We start from the raw sequence: 17827 nt of genomic DNA on the forward strand, positions 1-17827 counted from the left end.
AGACTGCTTATGAACCCATGACTTGAAAAAACAAACAAACCCAAAAACGGTCATTTTCACCATTTTGGATCTGCTACTTTCGTCATCTTTTCCAGAGAGTGTCTCAGATTGATACCACTTATAGCAGTTAGTGAATTGCCCTCTTCTTTACTTTCCTTGTCACAAACACATTTCCCCCTCCTGACCAACACAAAAATACTCTCCATATTTTTCTCATCCAAGTTAAACATATCACAGCATTTGTTAAACAACCATCAACAGTACAACCCAAAAAATTACAGAAAAAGTGATCACTCTTATTCCACACTGAAGACGTCTTCAACACCTGGGGGTCACATGAAAAGAACACAAAAAGGCATGACCCTTTGTCATGCCTCTTTGATATGATACCTCAGGCCAATGCCACTGTCTTCATTCATCTGCCAGTGACATTCCTGGGTGGGTGGGGCGATTGGGCAGCAGTGGCAGAAGCAACAAAAAAAATGATTTGGATTCATCTGGGGAACAGGCAGACTTGAAAGAATCTCTAGCTCCTAACACCCCACTTTTAGTGATGTCACTAAGTAGGTGAGGCTATCGGGAATCATTCAAATTAGCCACTGATGTTATATTATCTTGGGGGAAAGGCATTATGGCAGTGGTTCCCAAACCTGATCCTGGAGGCACCCCAGCCAGTTCAGTATATCCACAATGAATATTCATGAGATAGATTTGCATACAGCGGAGGCAGTGCATGCAAATCTCTCTCATGAATATTTATTGCAGGTATCCTGAAAACCTGACTGGTTGGGGTACCTCCAAGACCAGGTTTGGGAACCATTGTACTATGGAATCTTTTTTTTTTAATTTGAAAATGTTTATTGAACACAACATAATGGAAAAATACAATACTTGCCAGTGCAGCCAACAGACTGCTCTGATATTCCAAACAAATAAAGTCCAACATCAACTGTAAATCACAATCATTTTTGATAATTTTCTCCCTACCCACTCACCCTCCCACCCAAAACAACTCCCCCCTCCCCTGCTCATCTTATATTCTCCCCCCCCCTTTTTGATTTTTATTAAACAGTCAAAATAGCAACAGTTTGAGTCCACAGACTCCAATGCTATCCATCAATCCAACTTAAACAACACATTACATCCTTGCATTTTCTCCCGTACATCAATCCCCTTGTATCCTACCCCTCCCTTTACCCACCCCCCTACCTCCCCCCAACCTCCCCCCCTTCCCCACTCCTCAGTTTTCTACAGTCCATATTCCTATACTCTTCCCATTACTCCATCCAAATGTATCCATTCCTCTGCTGTAGGGCGATATCGCCCTCTGCGCCTATCTGTTAATTTCTCCATTGTGACCACCACTTTAAGTCTCTCTATCCAATCCTGCCCCACCGGGCCCTTTGTCTGTTTCCATTTCAAGGCTATAGTAGATTTTGCCGCAGCCAGACCCATCCTCTTAATACGGCATTGCCACTTCTTCCCTCCCTTGTTCCCCAAACCCAATAAACACCAGGTAGGATTGTACTATGGAATCTTTTTCATCCGTCTGCTTTTTACTCCCAGAAACTAATACTACCTGAAATTATTACATATATGACAAAAAACTGTCAGTTATAAAAATGGCATTTGCAAAACAGCACCACCTTCTAGAAATAACATGTCACCAAGTTCAGGTTCTCAAGAACCTGTAATTTCTTAAACCAACATTAAATTATAAACACCAGGCAAGTACACTGGTCTCTCTCTCTCTTTTGATTGGTTTACATTTGTGCTGACTTACCAGGGTCTCAGAATAACAAGCACAAGCCTTATCTCAGAGAGAGGGAGAAGAGGCATCAGAATAAGAGGCCAATCCTCTGACCAGAGAATTTTGTCATGGGCACTAAGAAAATTAGAAGGAACACAGAAGAAAAGACATCCGCAGACCAAAGACAGACGGAAACACAGTGAAGGGGTCTCACAAAATAGGAAGACGATGCTCTTACGGTTCAAATTTTTATTAGCACCCAAGACTTGACATGGGCCGCCTGCATCAGGAGTCTAAAAACAATCATCTGACATACAATAAGCTACACAAATATAGAAACATAAAAATATATAAAATGATAGGGGAGATGAGAAGCAGTTGTAATAAAAATGAAAAATGAGACTGTCTTGCACATCAGATTGGAATATGAAATTAAAATACATATCCAGACATTAACCCTAGGATTCTATATAGTGCAACCTAAGTTGTACGTGCAAATCCAAGTCATATTCTTGATTAGCACACACATCTTAATTACTTAACAAGCCAATCAGTGCCAATAATTGCCACTTAACAAGCAATTACTGACACTAATTAGCATTAATTAGAATTTATGCGCAGAACAGTCTAAGCATATTCTGTAATGTGATGCATGTATATTCTAAGTCACATAGCTGAAAAATGGGTGTGACAATGGGTGGATCATGGCGTTTCTACAATCTATGTGTGTTGTTATAGAATACAACCGGTCCACGCGTAATTTAGGCGTTGGCATTTACACCAAGTTTTACTACCAGCAACTAAATTTAGTAACATACTAGTAAAAAAGCCCCGTTTCTGATGCAAATGAAACGGGGGCTAGCAAGGTTTTCTTCTGTGTGCATGTGGGAGTGTGTGTGTCCCTGCCCTCTGCCCTCTCTCCCTTCCTCTCTGCTCTCTGTCCCCTCCCCCCTCAGAGTCGAGTCCTTCAGTGTTAAGTTTCCTGCTGTGCTGTGTTTGTGTTATAGAGATAGTGAGGGCTTCTGCCCTCTCTCCCCTCTCCCCTCCCCCCTCTGAGTCCTTCACTGTTACAGAGAGAGCGATTTGATTTCGTGCTTTGCTGTGTTTTCCTTCACTGTTTGTGTTACAGAGAGAGCGAGGGCGGGGCAGACACTCATGGGGAAACCGGATATCTCTCCCCCTTCGCACTTCCGGCTGGAGGCTTCATTTAGAACGTTGGTGGTGCCTTTTATATATAGAAATAAGGTTGATCGGCGTATTCTATAAACTGCATGGAAATTTAGGCTTATTCTATAAAGTACGTTTAAATTTAGGTGTACTTTATAGAATATGCCTAGGCGCATTTTGTTTCAGTGTCAAGTTTTTAGGAGTGATTTACAGAATCTAGTCCTATAAGTATGGAAACCACCCCAATGGAATTCTAACCCATATCAGCTGTAATTAAAAACACATACAGTGGTTTGCAATCAATGTAAATAAATTGGCTGTATCCAATACAAGTGGATCAACTGTAATTAAAAACACATACAGTAGTATGCAATCAATATCAGTCTGATCAAATCTAATAAAAAAATACAAACTACTGCAGTGTATTTAGTTATAAACTCATATCATGCATATGATCTTAACTAACAGAAAGTAAGCAGAAATGTCCAAAGACAAACTGAAGTCATAAAACATAAGCGAGTATAATAAACTCATATCACAAACCTGATCTTAATGAGACTGAAAATGCCAAATAGAACAAATAAAGAGATAGCTTAATGTAACCTAGAGAATAAACAGTTGACAATATGTGTTTAATAAAACAAAAACAGTACTGAAGAAAAACTTATGTGTTAATTAGGAAGTGACCAAAATGGTATGCTCAGATGTGCAGTTACACCATGTAGTAAGACATCTCATAGAACTGAGGCACCTAAGTGAAAAACCAAGGTGATAGTGAAACCAAAGTGTAAAGATGGTGAGGTTAAACACACCCTAGCTTATATAGTATAGTAACATAGTAGATGACGGCAGAAAAAGACCTGCACGGTCCATCCAGTCTGCCCAACAAGACAACTCATATGTGCTACTTTTTGAGTATATTCTACTTTGATTTGTACCTGTGCTCTTCAGGGCACAGACCGTAGTGCAAAAGTGACACCTGTTCTCATATATTTGGCATTTTCTGTCTCATTTCACAGACACAATACTCAATTGTCTGTGAACATCCATTTGAGGTATTTTTTAGATTCTTTTTCTATGTTTTAATGTATTTTTAAGCTTTCTCTCTCAAGCGTTAGGACTTCTGTTAAGACATTTTTCTTACTCTGTGCTTCTTAAGATCAGATTCATGATATGAGCTTATTATACTCTCAAGTTTTAAGACTTCAGCTTCTCTTAGGACATTGCTGCTTACTTTCTGTTAATTAAGATCATACGTATGATATGAGTTTATTATTTACTGAAGTAGCTTGTTTTTCTTTATTAGATCTGATCAGACTGATGATATTGATTGCAAACTACTTATGTGTTTTTACAGATGATTCATTTGTATTAATTGCTTCATTGAATTGTAAATCCTATAAATAAATCCAAATCTACAAATGGTCAGTAAAACCTAGACTAAAAGTTAACTTTCATTCACCAAATCCACAGTATACAGCTGATTTATTTGTATTGATTGCAAACCACTGTATGTGTTTTTAATGACTGCTGATATATTTGTATTGGGTTAGAATTCTTTTGGGGTGGTTTCCATACTTTTAATGTCTGCATAAGTCTTTTCATTTCATATTCCAATCTGATGTGCAAGACAGAATCATTTTTACTACAATTGTTTCTAATCTCCCCTGTCATTTTATATATTTTTATGTTTCTATATTTGTATAGCTTATTGTATGTCAGATGATTGTTTTTAGACTCCTGATGCAAGCTAGAGGCCAAAACACAGCCTGCGTCGAGTCTTGGATGCTAATAAATATTTGAACCTTAAGAACACCATCTGCCTATTTTGTGAGTCCCCTTCACTATGTATGCATATGTATTAAAAAAACTAGACATCCAGGAGCAGGTAAAGGTGGGCCTATCCTGCAATGAATCTGAACAAGACCACTAGGGTCTAGGGAAGGAACAAGGTGGAAATGGCTTAGGAGATGCATTTTTAAGAGGAATAAAGAACATGTATCCAAAGGGACCATATTGCCTTGAAGTGCGCCGAAGCAGCCATGATTCACAACTGGGCACCCTGGAATCCATAGGACAAGATAATTAGCTGGGAATGTGCCATGGGAAAGCCCTCAAAAACTTTTAATGCTTCTGCCTACACTTAAGCCCTGGGAGTGGATCTACTTGAACTTCATTAAACAGTTACCATTGTTGCAAAGGGAATCTATAATCCTGGCATACTCCTCTTCTAAGATGGCCCCTTGATCACCACCTGTCGGTCTACCTTCCTTTGTTATTACCCCATATATATATATATCATCTATGACCAAGGTACTTAGTTTCTTGCATAGTTCTGGCAAGTGGTTACGAAACCCCTGGACACCCAGATCCATTTGTCCTCAACTTACCATCCTCAATCCATGGCAGACAGAATGAATGATTCTTAAGCGATACCTCTGTTGCTCGTGCATTCTATTCTATTCTTATATACTACCTTATTTCTCCACAAAAGGCAGAGAGAGAAGTCTCAGAAGAAACACGTGACAAGAAATGACAAGAGACTCTTCAGTTTGCAATGGGGATAAAGTCTATGTCTGAACCAGACTCAAGAGGAGCAAAAGATGCCCAATCACAAAGTCATGAATCCTTTGTAATTGTAGAACAAGTGAAATTGGTGGCATTCGATTTTAAGAGGGGTCTTACCAGTTTTGAGGTGGTCCATCAGAGGATTTACACCCCTAGGCCCACCCAGAACACTTATTTCTCCAAGTCCTCTCCCTTATTTGCTCACTGCATGCACACTCTTATCCAAGGAAACAGGTCTATAAAATACTGAGTGGAGTGGAATGGGCAGATGTGACTCCCTTTACTCTTTAAAAATACAAGGACTTGGAGGCACACAATGAAGCTATTAAGTAGTAAATTTAGAACAAATTGCAGAAAATATTTCTTTACGCAATGTGTAATTAAACTCTGGAATTCATTGCCAGAGAATGTGATAAAAGCAGTTAGCTTAAAAAAGGTTTGGACAAATTCAAAAAAGAACAGTCCATAAGCCATCATTAAGATGGACTTGGGAAAATCCACTGCTTATTTCTAGGATAAGCAGCATAAAATCCGTTTTACTCTTTTGGGATCTTGTCAGGCACTTGGACCTGGATTGGCCACTGTTGGAAACAGGATACTGGACTTGATAGACTTTCGATCTGTCCCAATATAGCAATGCCTATGTTCTTATCTCTTCCTTTCTCTTCTCTCCCTGCCACCCGTTGTTCTTATGCCCTTAGGTTCTCTCTGAAGGAATTTCCCTTCAAAGTCCTGACACAGAGGTCCCTTTAAACAATCATCAGAAACTAATATAGGTGCTTCAACTCACTTTACTGAAGATAAGTGCGAAAACAATTACTGCTCTGAGGTACTGTTTCTGTTACGACATTGTACAGCATTGAATGTTCACTGTAATACTCCACAGATATTCCTTTATCTACGTTTGTGGTCCATTTCAATATTAATCAGTCTCTTTAGGGTGAAGGGTTTCCCAGACACCAGGGAAAACCTGTTCCCTTCCGAATAAAACACAGTGTCTCTCCTCTCAGAGATCCAGTTCCACACAGATTCTTCCCAGTAGGGATAATCGAGTACACAACATCTCTTTTGGTCATCCAATTCCAGAGTGGGGTTTCTCTCTCCTTGTCCCTTTTGATTGGGAGTCAAGCAGCTGCTCCACTTCTTTGTCAGATACACAGACAGAGGGGCGGGTAACACCTCTGACTGTCACATACTCTTCACACTTTAACTTAAATTCAAGGGAAGCGTCATATAGGACACAAAATCTACTAGGCCCAAGGGCTGAGCCTTAAAAACCCACTGCTTATTTTATCAGATCCACATAATCCATTCACCCTCATACATTCTCTTGAGGTTTCTGGCTTTTAATAAAGGCAGGCAGTACCATTGCAGCCATCCTAGAAGAAGGAATGTCGTAATCAATGGGTATATGCCCCTTGTTTAGAACACCAGAAGTTTATCACTCAAGTCCTTGATTCAAATTATATGTGTGGACAATTATATTACCTAGCTCAGTGAAGTGATATGGTCCAGAGGAACACAGCTGGGAACCAACAGGAAGTGTCCATGTCAACAAGCTACTGAATTATTTTCACAAGAACCACTCAGAAAAAAACAGCCCTAAGGGCTCAGAAGGATCCAAAGGGAGAAGAGGGGATATTTTGTCAAGGTTGATGGCAGGGCTGGTGTCGGGGAGGTGCAAATAGAGCAATTGACCTAGGCCTCCATGCTACTGGGGGTCCCCCAAGTCTACCTGAAGTTGAAGATGATACAGTCTAATGGTGGGCTTTGGGGCCTCAGCATGTTTAACACCGGCTCTGGCTGATGGGGATCAAATCCATGACCATAAGGATCTGAGGCTCAAGACCTCCAGGAGAACGACTGAGGCCCTGATCCACGAAAGTGTCTCAGAATAGTTATCTGGTGGACTTGAGGGAGGCAGATTTGCCTCCAGAAGCTCCTACAATGAGACCAAGATATTAAGGTCATCCAGGAGACATATCTTTGCTGACCAAACAGGTCCATTTGGAGTTCATTCCATAGAAAGTCTGTTCATCTGGTCCACAATCAGATCCTACACTTGATTCAACACTGCTGTTTCCTGATTCCAGAACAAAATCCGGTTTCACACTACCACCCCCTACATGAAGCTATTTCTTCATGTAAAGGAATAGTGTCATATTCTGAAAAACCCTCTCATTGTTCAATACAAACCTAAAACTCCAGCTACGCTCCTGTAGTGTATAAATACTCCCTTGTTAAGGCATTTTCTGAAGCCCTCCAACTCCCCCCTTCTGGCTAAGTCCAGACAGTTTGTAGGAGAGAACTGAAAACAGAAAAACAATGCAATTCCTTCTACTCATGCTTTACACATGCTTGCAGACCTTACAAAGTCTTAATGTACACTTAGATGGGGACACTTCTTAGTGTAATTTTAACAGAACTCATGTATAGCTCCCAGTTCTTAAAGATACTCAAGAGTAGCTTACAAAAACAAAAAAAATCTCATAACATACAACAAGGTTACAAAATTAAAATAAAACATTTTAAAACAGTTAAACTCTCTTTAAGATACAGTAGTATTTCACAGATGAGAGAGAAAAGTTAGTCTCTCTCCCCCACATTCCAATAAACCTTTGATAACAGGGAAGGGTGCTTGGTTTAAATTGTCTTTGTCATTGGTGATTTTTGGCTCACCCTTCTTTAGCTGGCTGGTCACGGACATTACATGAAAACATATTTCTAAAATGTGTACCTTCCAATTCATGAATCATCTATATAACATTGATTTCGGAGGTCTTAAATGTCCTCTCACCTTCAGATTTGCAGAGGATTCTATTGTTGAGCTCTTCTTTTTCATCTTTCAAGAGAACATTCTCTTCTTCCAGATTCGATACTCTCTAAGAATTACAAAGAAAAACAAAAGTAGTATTTTCTTCTCTCTCTTTCTGCCTCTGTATGTAGGTCAATTCAATGCCCATCTTCTCAGGGCAGAGGATTCTATTTCACCTGCCTGCTCTTTAACTAAAATCTTGTGAATGAAGCAGTACTCGACTCACACAAAAGGAGGGTACCACAAAGGGGGAAGAGGCCAAGTGTAATTTGGCAACCTTGAACATTAAAGGGATAAACTTGGAAATAAAATGCAATATTTGGCAAAGGAAGGGAGAAGGTTTAGTCTTCATGTTATCTTCATTCAAGAAAATGAAGATGATTCATGAAGAGCTATTAACAACTAGAGATTATCCACATGTATTCCATACAGGTAATATGCAAGAGCCGATGGAGTGGGAATTCTTATTTCTAGCAGACACGCTATTAAGGGGCAGTAAGTGGTAAAAGACCCAGGGAGTAAAATGACCAAAATGATAACGGGGATGGAATTCCTCTCATATAAAGAAAGGCTAAAGAGGTTAGGGCTCTTCAGCCTGGAAAAGAGACGGCAGAGGAGAGATACGATTGAGGTCTTATAAAATCCTGAATAGTGTAGAACGAGTAAAAGTAAATCGATTTTTCACTCTTTCAAAAAGTACAAAGACCTAGGGATACTCAATGAAATTACATGGAATTACTTTTTAAACAAATAGGAGGAAATATTTTTTCAGTCAAAGAATAGTTAGGCTCTGGAACTCGCCGCCAGAGGATGTGGTAACAGTGGTTAGTATATCTGGATTTACAAACGGTTTGGACAAGTTCCTGGAGAAAAAGTTCATAATCTTGTTATTGAGATGGACATGGGGAAGCCACTGCTTGCCCCGGGATTGGTAGCATGGAATGTTGCTACTATTTGGGTTTCAGCCAGGTACTTGTGACCTGGATTGGCCACTGTTGGAAGCAGGATACTGGGTTAGATGGACCATTGGTCTGACCCAGTATAGCTATTCTTATGTTCTTATCGTGTATTTAGATTTTAGCAAAGCCTCTGACACAGTTCTGCATAGACCACTAATAAATTGAGACCTGGCTCAAGGAAATATCAGGAGAGGAATAAAATGCAAATTGTTCATTGAGAAAGAAATAGAGCCAACCAGGGCCGCTGAGAGACTGAGCCAGGCCTGGGGCATGTGCAACGTGAGGGGAAAAGCAGCCACAGTGCAGGCAATGCGGTGGAGAACAACACTGAAGGAAGGCTTCTGCTGGCGGGGCTTGGGGATCCCCGCCAGCCAAACCTGAGGCCCCAAAGCCCTGTGTCTCAAGAAAGATATAGTGGAACTGGAAAAGGTGCAGCGAAGGGTGACTAAAATGATAGCGGGGATGGGATGACTTCCCTATGAAGAAAGACTAAGGAGGGTAGGGCTTTTCAGCTTGGAGAAGAGACGGCTGAGGGGAGACATGATAGAGGTATATAAAATAACGAGTGGAGTGGAACAGGTGGATGTGAAGCGTCTGTTCACGCTCTCCAAAAATACTAGGACTAGGGGGCATGCGATGAAACTACAGTGTAGTAAATTTAAAACAAATCGGAGAAACGTTTTCTTCACCCAACACATAATTAAACTCTGGAATTCGTTGCCGGAGAACGTGGTGAAGGCGGTTAGCTTGGCAGTGTTTAAAAAGGGGTTAGATGGTTTCCTAAAGGACAAGTCCATAAACCACTACGAAATGGACTTGGGAAAAATCCACAATTCCAGGAATAACATGTATAGAATGTTTGTACGTTTGGGAAGCTTGCCAGGTGCCCTTGGCCTGGATTGGCCGCTGTCATGGACATGATGCTGGGCTCGATGGACCCTTGGTCTTTTCCCAGTGTGGCATTACTTATGTACTTATGTGTCTGCTCTTCCCCAGCCTCTAAGGGGGGCCCAGCACTGGAGTTTTCTCTCTCCTGCTCCTGTTTGGATGCGATCACCCAGGTCCTGAAAGGAGCAGGAGTCAGACAGACCCTGGTGCCAGGCCCCCCTGGGAGGCCAGGCCCAGGGGAATCTTGCCCCCACGCCCCCCCTCTCAGCGGCCCTGGTGCCAACTCTGTATTGTATACAAAATATAACATTTAAGGAAGGATGGGGCAAGTGAGGGGTAAAGCTCTAAATAAAGCCTAAAACTACAGACATGATGTTAATTTGCAGCTTTACTGGGGAAAGAGCTGCTCTTATGGTTTTCATGTTGTGTATTGCAAAATTATGCTCAATAAACAATTATTTTAAACATAAAGTGTCCTTTTTTCAACGAAATCCTGAGAATTCACATAAAAGCATGGCCACCCACAGACTTGGAGCTGATCACGGATCGGGTAAATGCGGCTGGAAGGAGACCCCAGACAGATGTATAAGGTGAAATGCACCTCTGTGCAAAACCCGTGGCATGTACTTCATACAGCTTGTTGAATTACCCTTTTCTATAATTTTTAACTCTTTTACTGTATGCAGTAGACCAAATTATTAAATACAATATAATCTTTCCCATCATCTTGCTCAAAAGCTACACCAAAAGTTTCTCTGTAGCTGGAAAGTTATTTAGTCTGTGAAACTGGCCTGTTCTATGACAGATTAATGAAGGGAATTAAGAACAAGGCTTTCAAGTCCAGAAGGGGGAAAAAAAGGACATAAGGAGCACTTCCAGATTAAATCATTTTGTAGAGTGTCAACGCAACTAATAAATTTATTCCTACCACTGTTGGGCTGCTTGTCTACAACCAGTGTCACCTCTTGGTTATTATGCTTCCTAAATGCCTCTCATGCCGCTAAATCAAACCATCTTCAGAGAGCCCAGAGAGTACCACTCAGAGCTAATGATAGAAAAGGCCTCTGTTAGCAGTCCATCACCTGCACAATACAATGCCGAAGGCTTGTGCTTGCTAATGAAATGTCCCCTAAACCAAAGATATCAATTCTGTGTGTTCTTTTGTTAGTTTAGTCTCTTTATATCCTCTGGCCTCTACTACTACTACTATTTAGCATTTCTATAGCGCTACAAGGCATACGCAGCGCTGCACAAACATAGAAGAAAGACAGTCCCTGCTCAAAGAGCTTACAATCTAATAGACAAAAAATAAATAAAGTAAGCAAATCAAATCAATTAATGTGAACGGGAAGGAAGAGAGGAGGGTAGGTGGAGGCGAGTGGTTACAAGTGGTTACGAGTCAAAAGCAATGTTAAAGAGGTGGGCTTTCAGTCTAGATTTAAAGGTGGCCAAGGATGGGGCAAGACGTAGGGGTTCAGGAAGTTTATTCCAGGCGTAGGGTGCAGCGAGACAGAAGGCGCAAAGTCTGGAGTTGGCAGTAGTGGAGAAGGGAACAGATAAGAAGGATTTATCCATGGAGCGGAGTGCACGGGAAGGGGTGTAGGGAAGGACGAGTGTGGAGAGATACTGGGGAGCAGCAGAGTGAGTACATTTATAGGTTAGTAGAAGAAGTTTGAACAGGATGCGAAAACGGATAGGGAGCCAGTGAAGGGTCTTGAGGAGAGGGGTAGTATGAGTAAAGCGACCCTGGCGGAAGATGAGACGGGCAGCAGAGTTTTGAACCGACTGGAGAGGGGAGAGGTGACTAAGTGGGAGGCCAGCAAGAAGCAGATTGCAGTAGTCTAAACAAGAGGTGACAAGGGTGTGGATGAGGGTTTTGGTAGAGTGCTTGGAGAAGAGGGTAAGCCTGTTAACTTAGAATCTAGAAAACTAGAAAAATGACCAGTTCAATTTGACAACGCATGTACAGGGATAGTTAAGCCTAAAAAGGCTAATTGTATTATGTGAGTGCATAATTTCAAAAATTGCTGATGTCGCTTTTGAGTAGGTCTCGCCACATCAGAGACCACTCTAATCATATAATCTAATCTTACAATCAAGGAACATAGTATCTCCATGCTGAAAGAAAAGCTTTAAGACCCAGTCTCGATCAGGTTCCAGAACAAAGTTCACAATAACAATCGTAGGTCTAACATCCAATGTGTCATCCTCTAAAGTCCGAGTCAATTTTATACATCTTTTGCATCTTTTGACTAGCTTTTGCCGGCCAGAACCTCCTTCCACAGATCAGGACAGTATGAGCAAAAGATAACAATATCAGAATATATAAGTGAAACATAAAAGCAATGAAAGTCTCAAGGGGAAAGGTAGGGGTAGGAATAGGAAAGGAGTACAGAGAGGAGGTGGATTGGGTGATCAGGTGGTGACAGAGGAATATGGTTTTTACAATGTGATCGGAAAACCAGATCTTGAGGTCCTCTCTCATTAGTTACAAAGGGCTTCTTTTACAAAGCCACTCTAGCGATTCCTGTGCAGTAAATGAGAGAAAGCCCATAGGAATTGAATGGGCTTCCTCTCACTTGCCGCACAGGAATCGCTAGCACGGCCTTACTACTACTACTACTTAACATTTCTAAAGCGCTACTAGGATTACGCAGCGCTGTACAATTTAACATAAAGGACAGTCCCTGCTCAAAGAGCTTACAATCTAGAGGACAAGTGAACAGTCACAGTCCGATAGGGCCAGTCAAATTGGGACAATCTGGATTTCCTGAAAGGTGAGAGTTAGGTGCTGAAAGCAGCATTGAAGAGGTGGGCTTTAAGCAAAGACTTGAAGACGGGCAGGGAGGGGGCTTGGCGTAAGGGCTCAGGAAGGTTGTTCCAGGCATAGGGTGAGGCGAGGCAGAATGAGCGGAGCCTGGAGTTGGCGGTGGTGGAGAAGGGTACTGAGAGGCCTTGAAAAAAAGTCCAAAGTATCTTATTATTTTAACTTCAAACGTTTTCTATCTCTGGTTTGCTTTGTGACATCTGATCTTATACCTGCTGTGTGAACTGATTCTTGTCTAACATCTGGCCTCTCTCCCCAGCTTAGCTACTGCCCTCACCTTTGAGAAGAGCATGAGTAGGATCCCTTATACTAAACATTTTTCCAAAGTGGGTATCTGTGGGGTCCTCTGATATGTGTTGGCACAATTTTCAGATTGATATATTGCAAGAACTTCTTGTGCCATTCTACTCTTTTTGAGCTTCTGATAGGAGTCTGCTTTTTTTCCCCCACTAATTACTTCTTCAGATTGGGTGGTTGTCAGAAGGCCAACCTTGGTAGAGCAGTAAATATCTCCTCCAGCAATTCATCTTCTTGGAATAGTGACTATAAGTCTTTTAAAGGTTTTTCTAGCTCTGAATTGTATCTCACTATGAGGAGGCTCTCTGAGGTTTTCCTTTGGTTACATCCCATTAACTATTTTTTTTTTTTTTTTTTAACAACTTCTTATTAGTTATCCAAGATCCACAATGCACCTATACGTACTATTTCAATCAAAAACTTTATACAACTCTATTACTTAACATAACAATGGATATTAACATCCAGTATTCTCTATTCTCCCCCACACCCTTATAAATATGATCAAGTGTTGCCATACTGGGACAGACCAAAGGTCCATCAAGCCCAGTAACCTCTTTCCAACAGTGGCCAATCCAGGTCACAAGTACCTGGCAAGATCCCAGAACAGTAAAACAATTTTTATGCTGCTTATCCTAGAAACAGACTTGGAAAAATCCACTGCTTATCTTAATAATGGCTTATGGACTTTTCTTTTAGGAAATTAGCCAAACCTTTTTTAAACCCTGCTAAGCTAACTGCTTTTAACACATTCTCTGGTAACGAATTCCAGAGTTTACTTACATATTGAGTGAAGAATATTTTCTCTGGTTTGCTTTAAATTTACTGCTTAGTAGTTCATTGCGTGCCTCCTAGTCCTAGTATTTTTAGAAAGAGTAAACAAGCAATTCATCTCTACCTGTTCTACTCCTCTCAGTGTTTTATAGACCTCTATCATATCCCCCCCTTTCCGCCATCTCTTCACCAAGCTAAAGGGCCTTAACTGCTTTAGCCTTTCCTTATAGGGAAGTCGTCCCATCCCCTTTATTATTTTCATCGCCCTTCTCTGCACCTTTTCTAATTCTGCTATATCTTAATTCCCTCTGCCTTCCCTAATCCCCGCGCCTCCTCTTTTATCGACTTGGAATGGATGTATGGTTGAGCTCAATCACACTAGGATTCCCACCTACCTTTTGTTTCCCCAATCTTATTTCTTAAAAAGACAAGGCCTTCTATTTGGTGTGCTGGAATCATGCCCAATACTTGATCCCTGGATTTTTAGCAGCACATAACCAGCTAGTGCCACTAAAAATCCAGGGAGACCATAGTGGCACTATCCAGTTGCTGCTGTGGCAGTTTAGGGATAGATTCAGGGTGGAGCTGAGGGTTACCCAAGGCACTGCTAATATTCAGCAGAGGTACTGGAATAACTATCCAGTTAACTCAGGGCAGTAACTTAGAACACGATGGCTGCTGGGTATCTCTCTAGGTACTGTGGTATTTGGATAACTCCTGGGTGGCTACCTTGTGCCCAGATGGCTGCTGGATATCTTTTCCTGGTACTATGGTAGTCATATAACTCCCGGGTGGTTGCTGATTATCTAGTTGGGTACTGTGGTACTTGGATAACTCCCGGGTATCTATCTGCAATGCCGGCATCCAGATAGGCCCCCTACTGAATATCCAGGCACAATTCAGCCGGTGTTTAACTAAACTTTGATCGCTGCCAGCTAAATATCAGCTAGTTTAAATATTACTGGCACGTCGAGAACATTTCATGATTTGAACTCTGGGAGAGAAGACCTTCAAAACATTTCACAGTTCTTTTTCTGAACACCACAGCTTTGATCAGCAATGGCTATATACAAACAGGAAACCAACTGACAGATGCTACTGCCTCCACAATACCAAACTTCTACAACTCACATACAAAAAAATCCATATGATATACTGTACATGCTGGGTTCCAAGAGACAGGAATATCCATCTCATAACTAATCACTGAATCCATCACAGAAAACAAAACAAAACAAAACAAAAAAAGCTACAACCACAAAATCATCTCCAGAAGATTGCCTTTCATTTAAAACATCCAGGGAAAACCTACTGCAATATAAAGAAAAGAAAACCTCAGAGAGGTCTCTCTTATAGTGTCAAAATCAAGAGCTGGAAAAACTGAAAAAAAAAATCATAGAAGATCTATAACCACCGATTCAGGATGAATTGCTGAAGGAGATATTTCCTGCTCCACCACTGTTGGCCTTGGTCAATCACCTAATCTGAAGCAGTCATTCGTGAAAAGCAAACTCAGAACAGAAACTCAAAAAGAAGAGAATGGAATAAGGCCTTGCAATATACCAAGCTGCAAACTGTGCAAGTACATATCACAGGACCCCACTGTTACCCACATGGGAAAAACAACATAAGGAGATCCTACTCATGCTGTTCCTGAAATATAATATATATTATTCAATGCAGAAAATGTGAGGACAGGTGCTAAGTTAGAAGAGACAGCCAGATGTTGAAGACTAGAATCAAGTCACACAGAGATAAGATCAGATGCCACTAAGCAAACAAAATTGACACTTCCGTGGGGGAGCACTTTTCGGGACGCACTGTATCAATGACCTTACGTTCAGAATACTAAGAGGAAATAATAAAAAAAAAGTCCAGGAACATTAAATGTTTGAAGATAAAATATGATACTTTACAACTTTATAAACCATAAAACTGTACTGCTCTGTCACCTTCTGATCACCCCAATTCATCTCTCTCCTCTGTTCTCCCTCCTCCCCCCCCCCACCTCACCTTTCTCCTTAAGACTTTCACTGCTTTTACGTTTCACTTATATCCTTTATAATAATTCTTACCTCCAACGTTCTGTGCCTGGGACCGTGGCTCCCTAGGTTGGAGGTGGTCTGCTAGGCAGACACGCACTGACGTCACTGACGTCATGACAGCTGATTCCAAGGCAAGGGGAGGAGTAGGGAAACACTTACTCCTCCCCCTGCCTCGGAATCATGTCACCCCCCGCGCTACGGCCCCCTCGACCCCCCCCCGGACTGCCGAAAACCGCCCTCCTGCCGCTGTTGTGGACTACCTGTGCTGACGGGGGACCCAAACCCCTGACAGCTGAATTGTTGTTGTGCCCTTCGCGTTCCTTCCTCAATCATCTTCTCTGCAAGTTTCAATGCATGCGTCTGAAGTCAGACGCACGCAGAGGAACTTCCAGAGAAGATGATGAGGAAGGAACGCGAAGGGCACAACAACACTTCGGCTGTCGGGGGTTTGGGGGGGGGGGGCGGTTTTCGGCGGTCCGGGGGGGGGGGGGGGGACAAGTTCGCGGAAGGGGGGGAGGAATTGCCTGCCTAGGGCCCGTTTCCTTGCCTTCAGAAACGGGCCTTTTTAACTAGTATTCTAATAGTAATATTGTCATCTTTTGCTCAAACTGTTCTGACCTGATGAAGGAGATTTTGGTCTCCAAAAGCTAGCTAAAAAATGTATTGACAGTCCAATAAAAAGATATTTTTCCAATTCTTGCTTTTATTTATTAATATTCGTGTAGAATCTTCCTTCTTAAACACTCGTTTATCTCTTAAATATATCATCTCTGTTCAACTACTTGAACATATTTTACCTTTTAGTACTAGTCTACATTCTTCTGCCACAGCTGTCATGAATGACAAAAAAAGGGTGCGAGTTCAGCTTAGCCCCTCTCACTTAGATACCCCTACTACTACTATTTAGCATTTCTACAGCGCTACAAGGCATACGCAGCGCTGCACAAACATAGAAGAAAGACAGTCCCTGCTCAAAGAGCTTACAATCTAATAGACAAAAAAAAAAGTTAGCAAATCAAATCAGTTAATGTGTACAGGAAGGAGGAGAGGAGGGTAGGTGGAGGCGAGTGGTTACAACTGGTTACGAGTCAAAAGCAATGTTAAATAGGTGGGCTTTCAGTCTAGATTTAAAGGTGGCCAAGGATGGGGCAAGACGTAGGGGCTCTAGAAGTTTATTCCAGGCGTAGGGTGCGACGAGACAGAAGGCGCAAAATGGATGAAGAAATAGGATTATGGTGTCAAGACTGTAAAAAAGAAAACTGCTGATCTCTCAAGGCCTACACAGATGAGACTGAGGGCCTTTTTGGAACTCCGCCCTAGGGTGGTGGCACTGGGAGCAACTTTCATATTACATTTTCCTTGTTATTGTAATGTAATGCTTGAGGGTAAACAGTTTCAATTTGTAGACCCAAAACAGTTAAAACAATTTCTAGATGCTAGAGTGGAATTGAATGTTGTGTGCCCTCCCTAAATGCAGGCTGGGGTCTGAACCAGAGGTTGCAACCACTAGTCCTTAATTATTGCTATATGTTTTACTTTAAATTCTAAATTCTTGGATTCCAAATTTCCTAAACTTGTGGACAGAAAGGCTGTTAATGATATTTTTCTTTATTTTTTATTTTTGCCTTTTGTATAAATGCCGATTGCATACTCACGTATTGTGACGATATATTTATTTATTTATTTATTGCATTTGTATCCCACATTTTCCCACCTTTTTGCGGGTTCAGTGTGGCT

The 17827-nt window shown here is 41.4% G+C and overlaps 1 protein-coding gene across 1 annotated transcript in view; it reads right to left on the reverse strand.

Annotated features, from left to right (window-relative positions):
• The window catches only part of MYO5B (myosin VB), a 696980-nt gene that overhangs the window by 138430 nt on the left and 540723 nt on the right, over positions 1–17827 (reverse strand). The window contains exon 23 of the mRNA XM_030192939.1: positions 8283–8367. Within this exon, the coding sequence (XP_030048799.1) occupies positions 8283–8367 (85 nt within the window). The remainder of the gene's footprint in view (positions 1–8282; positions 8368–17827) is intronic.

This window comes from Microcaecilia unicolor, chromosome 2 (genome assembly GCF_901765095.1).
Source record: "Microcaecilia unicolor chromosome 2, aMicUni1.1, whole genome shotgun sequence".
Lineage (NCBI taxonomy): Eukaryota > Metazoa > Chordata > Amphibia > Gymnophiona > Siphonopidae > Microcaecilia > Microcaecilia unicolor.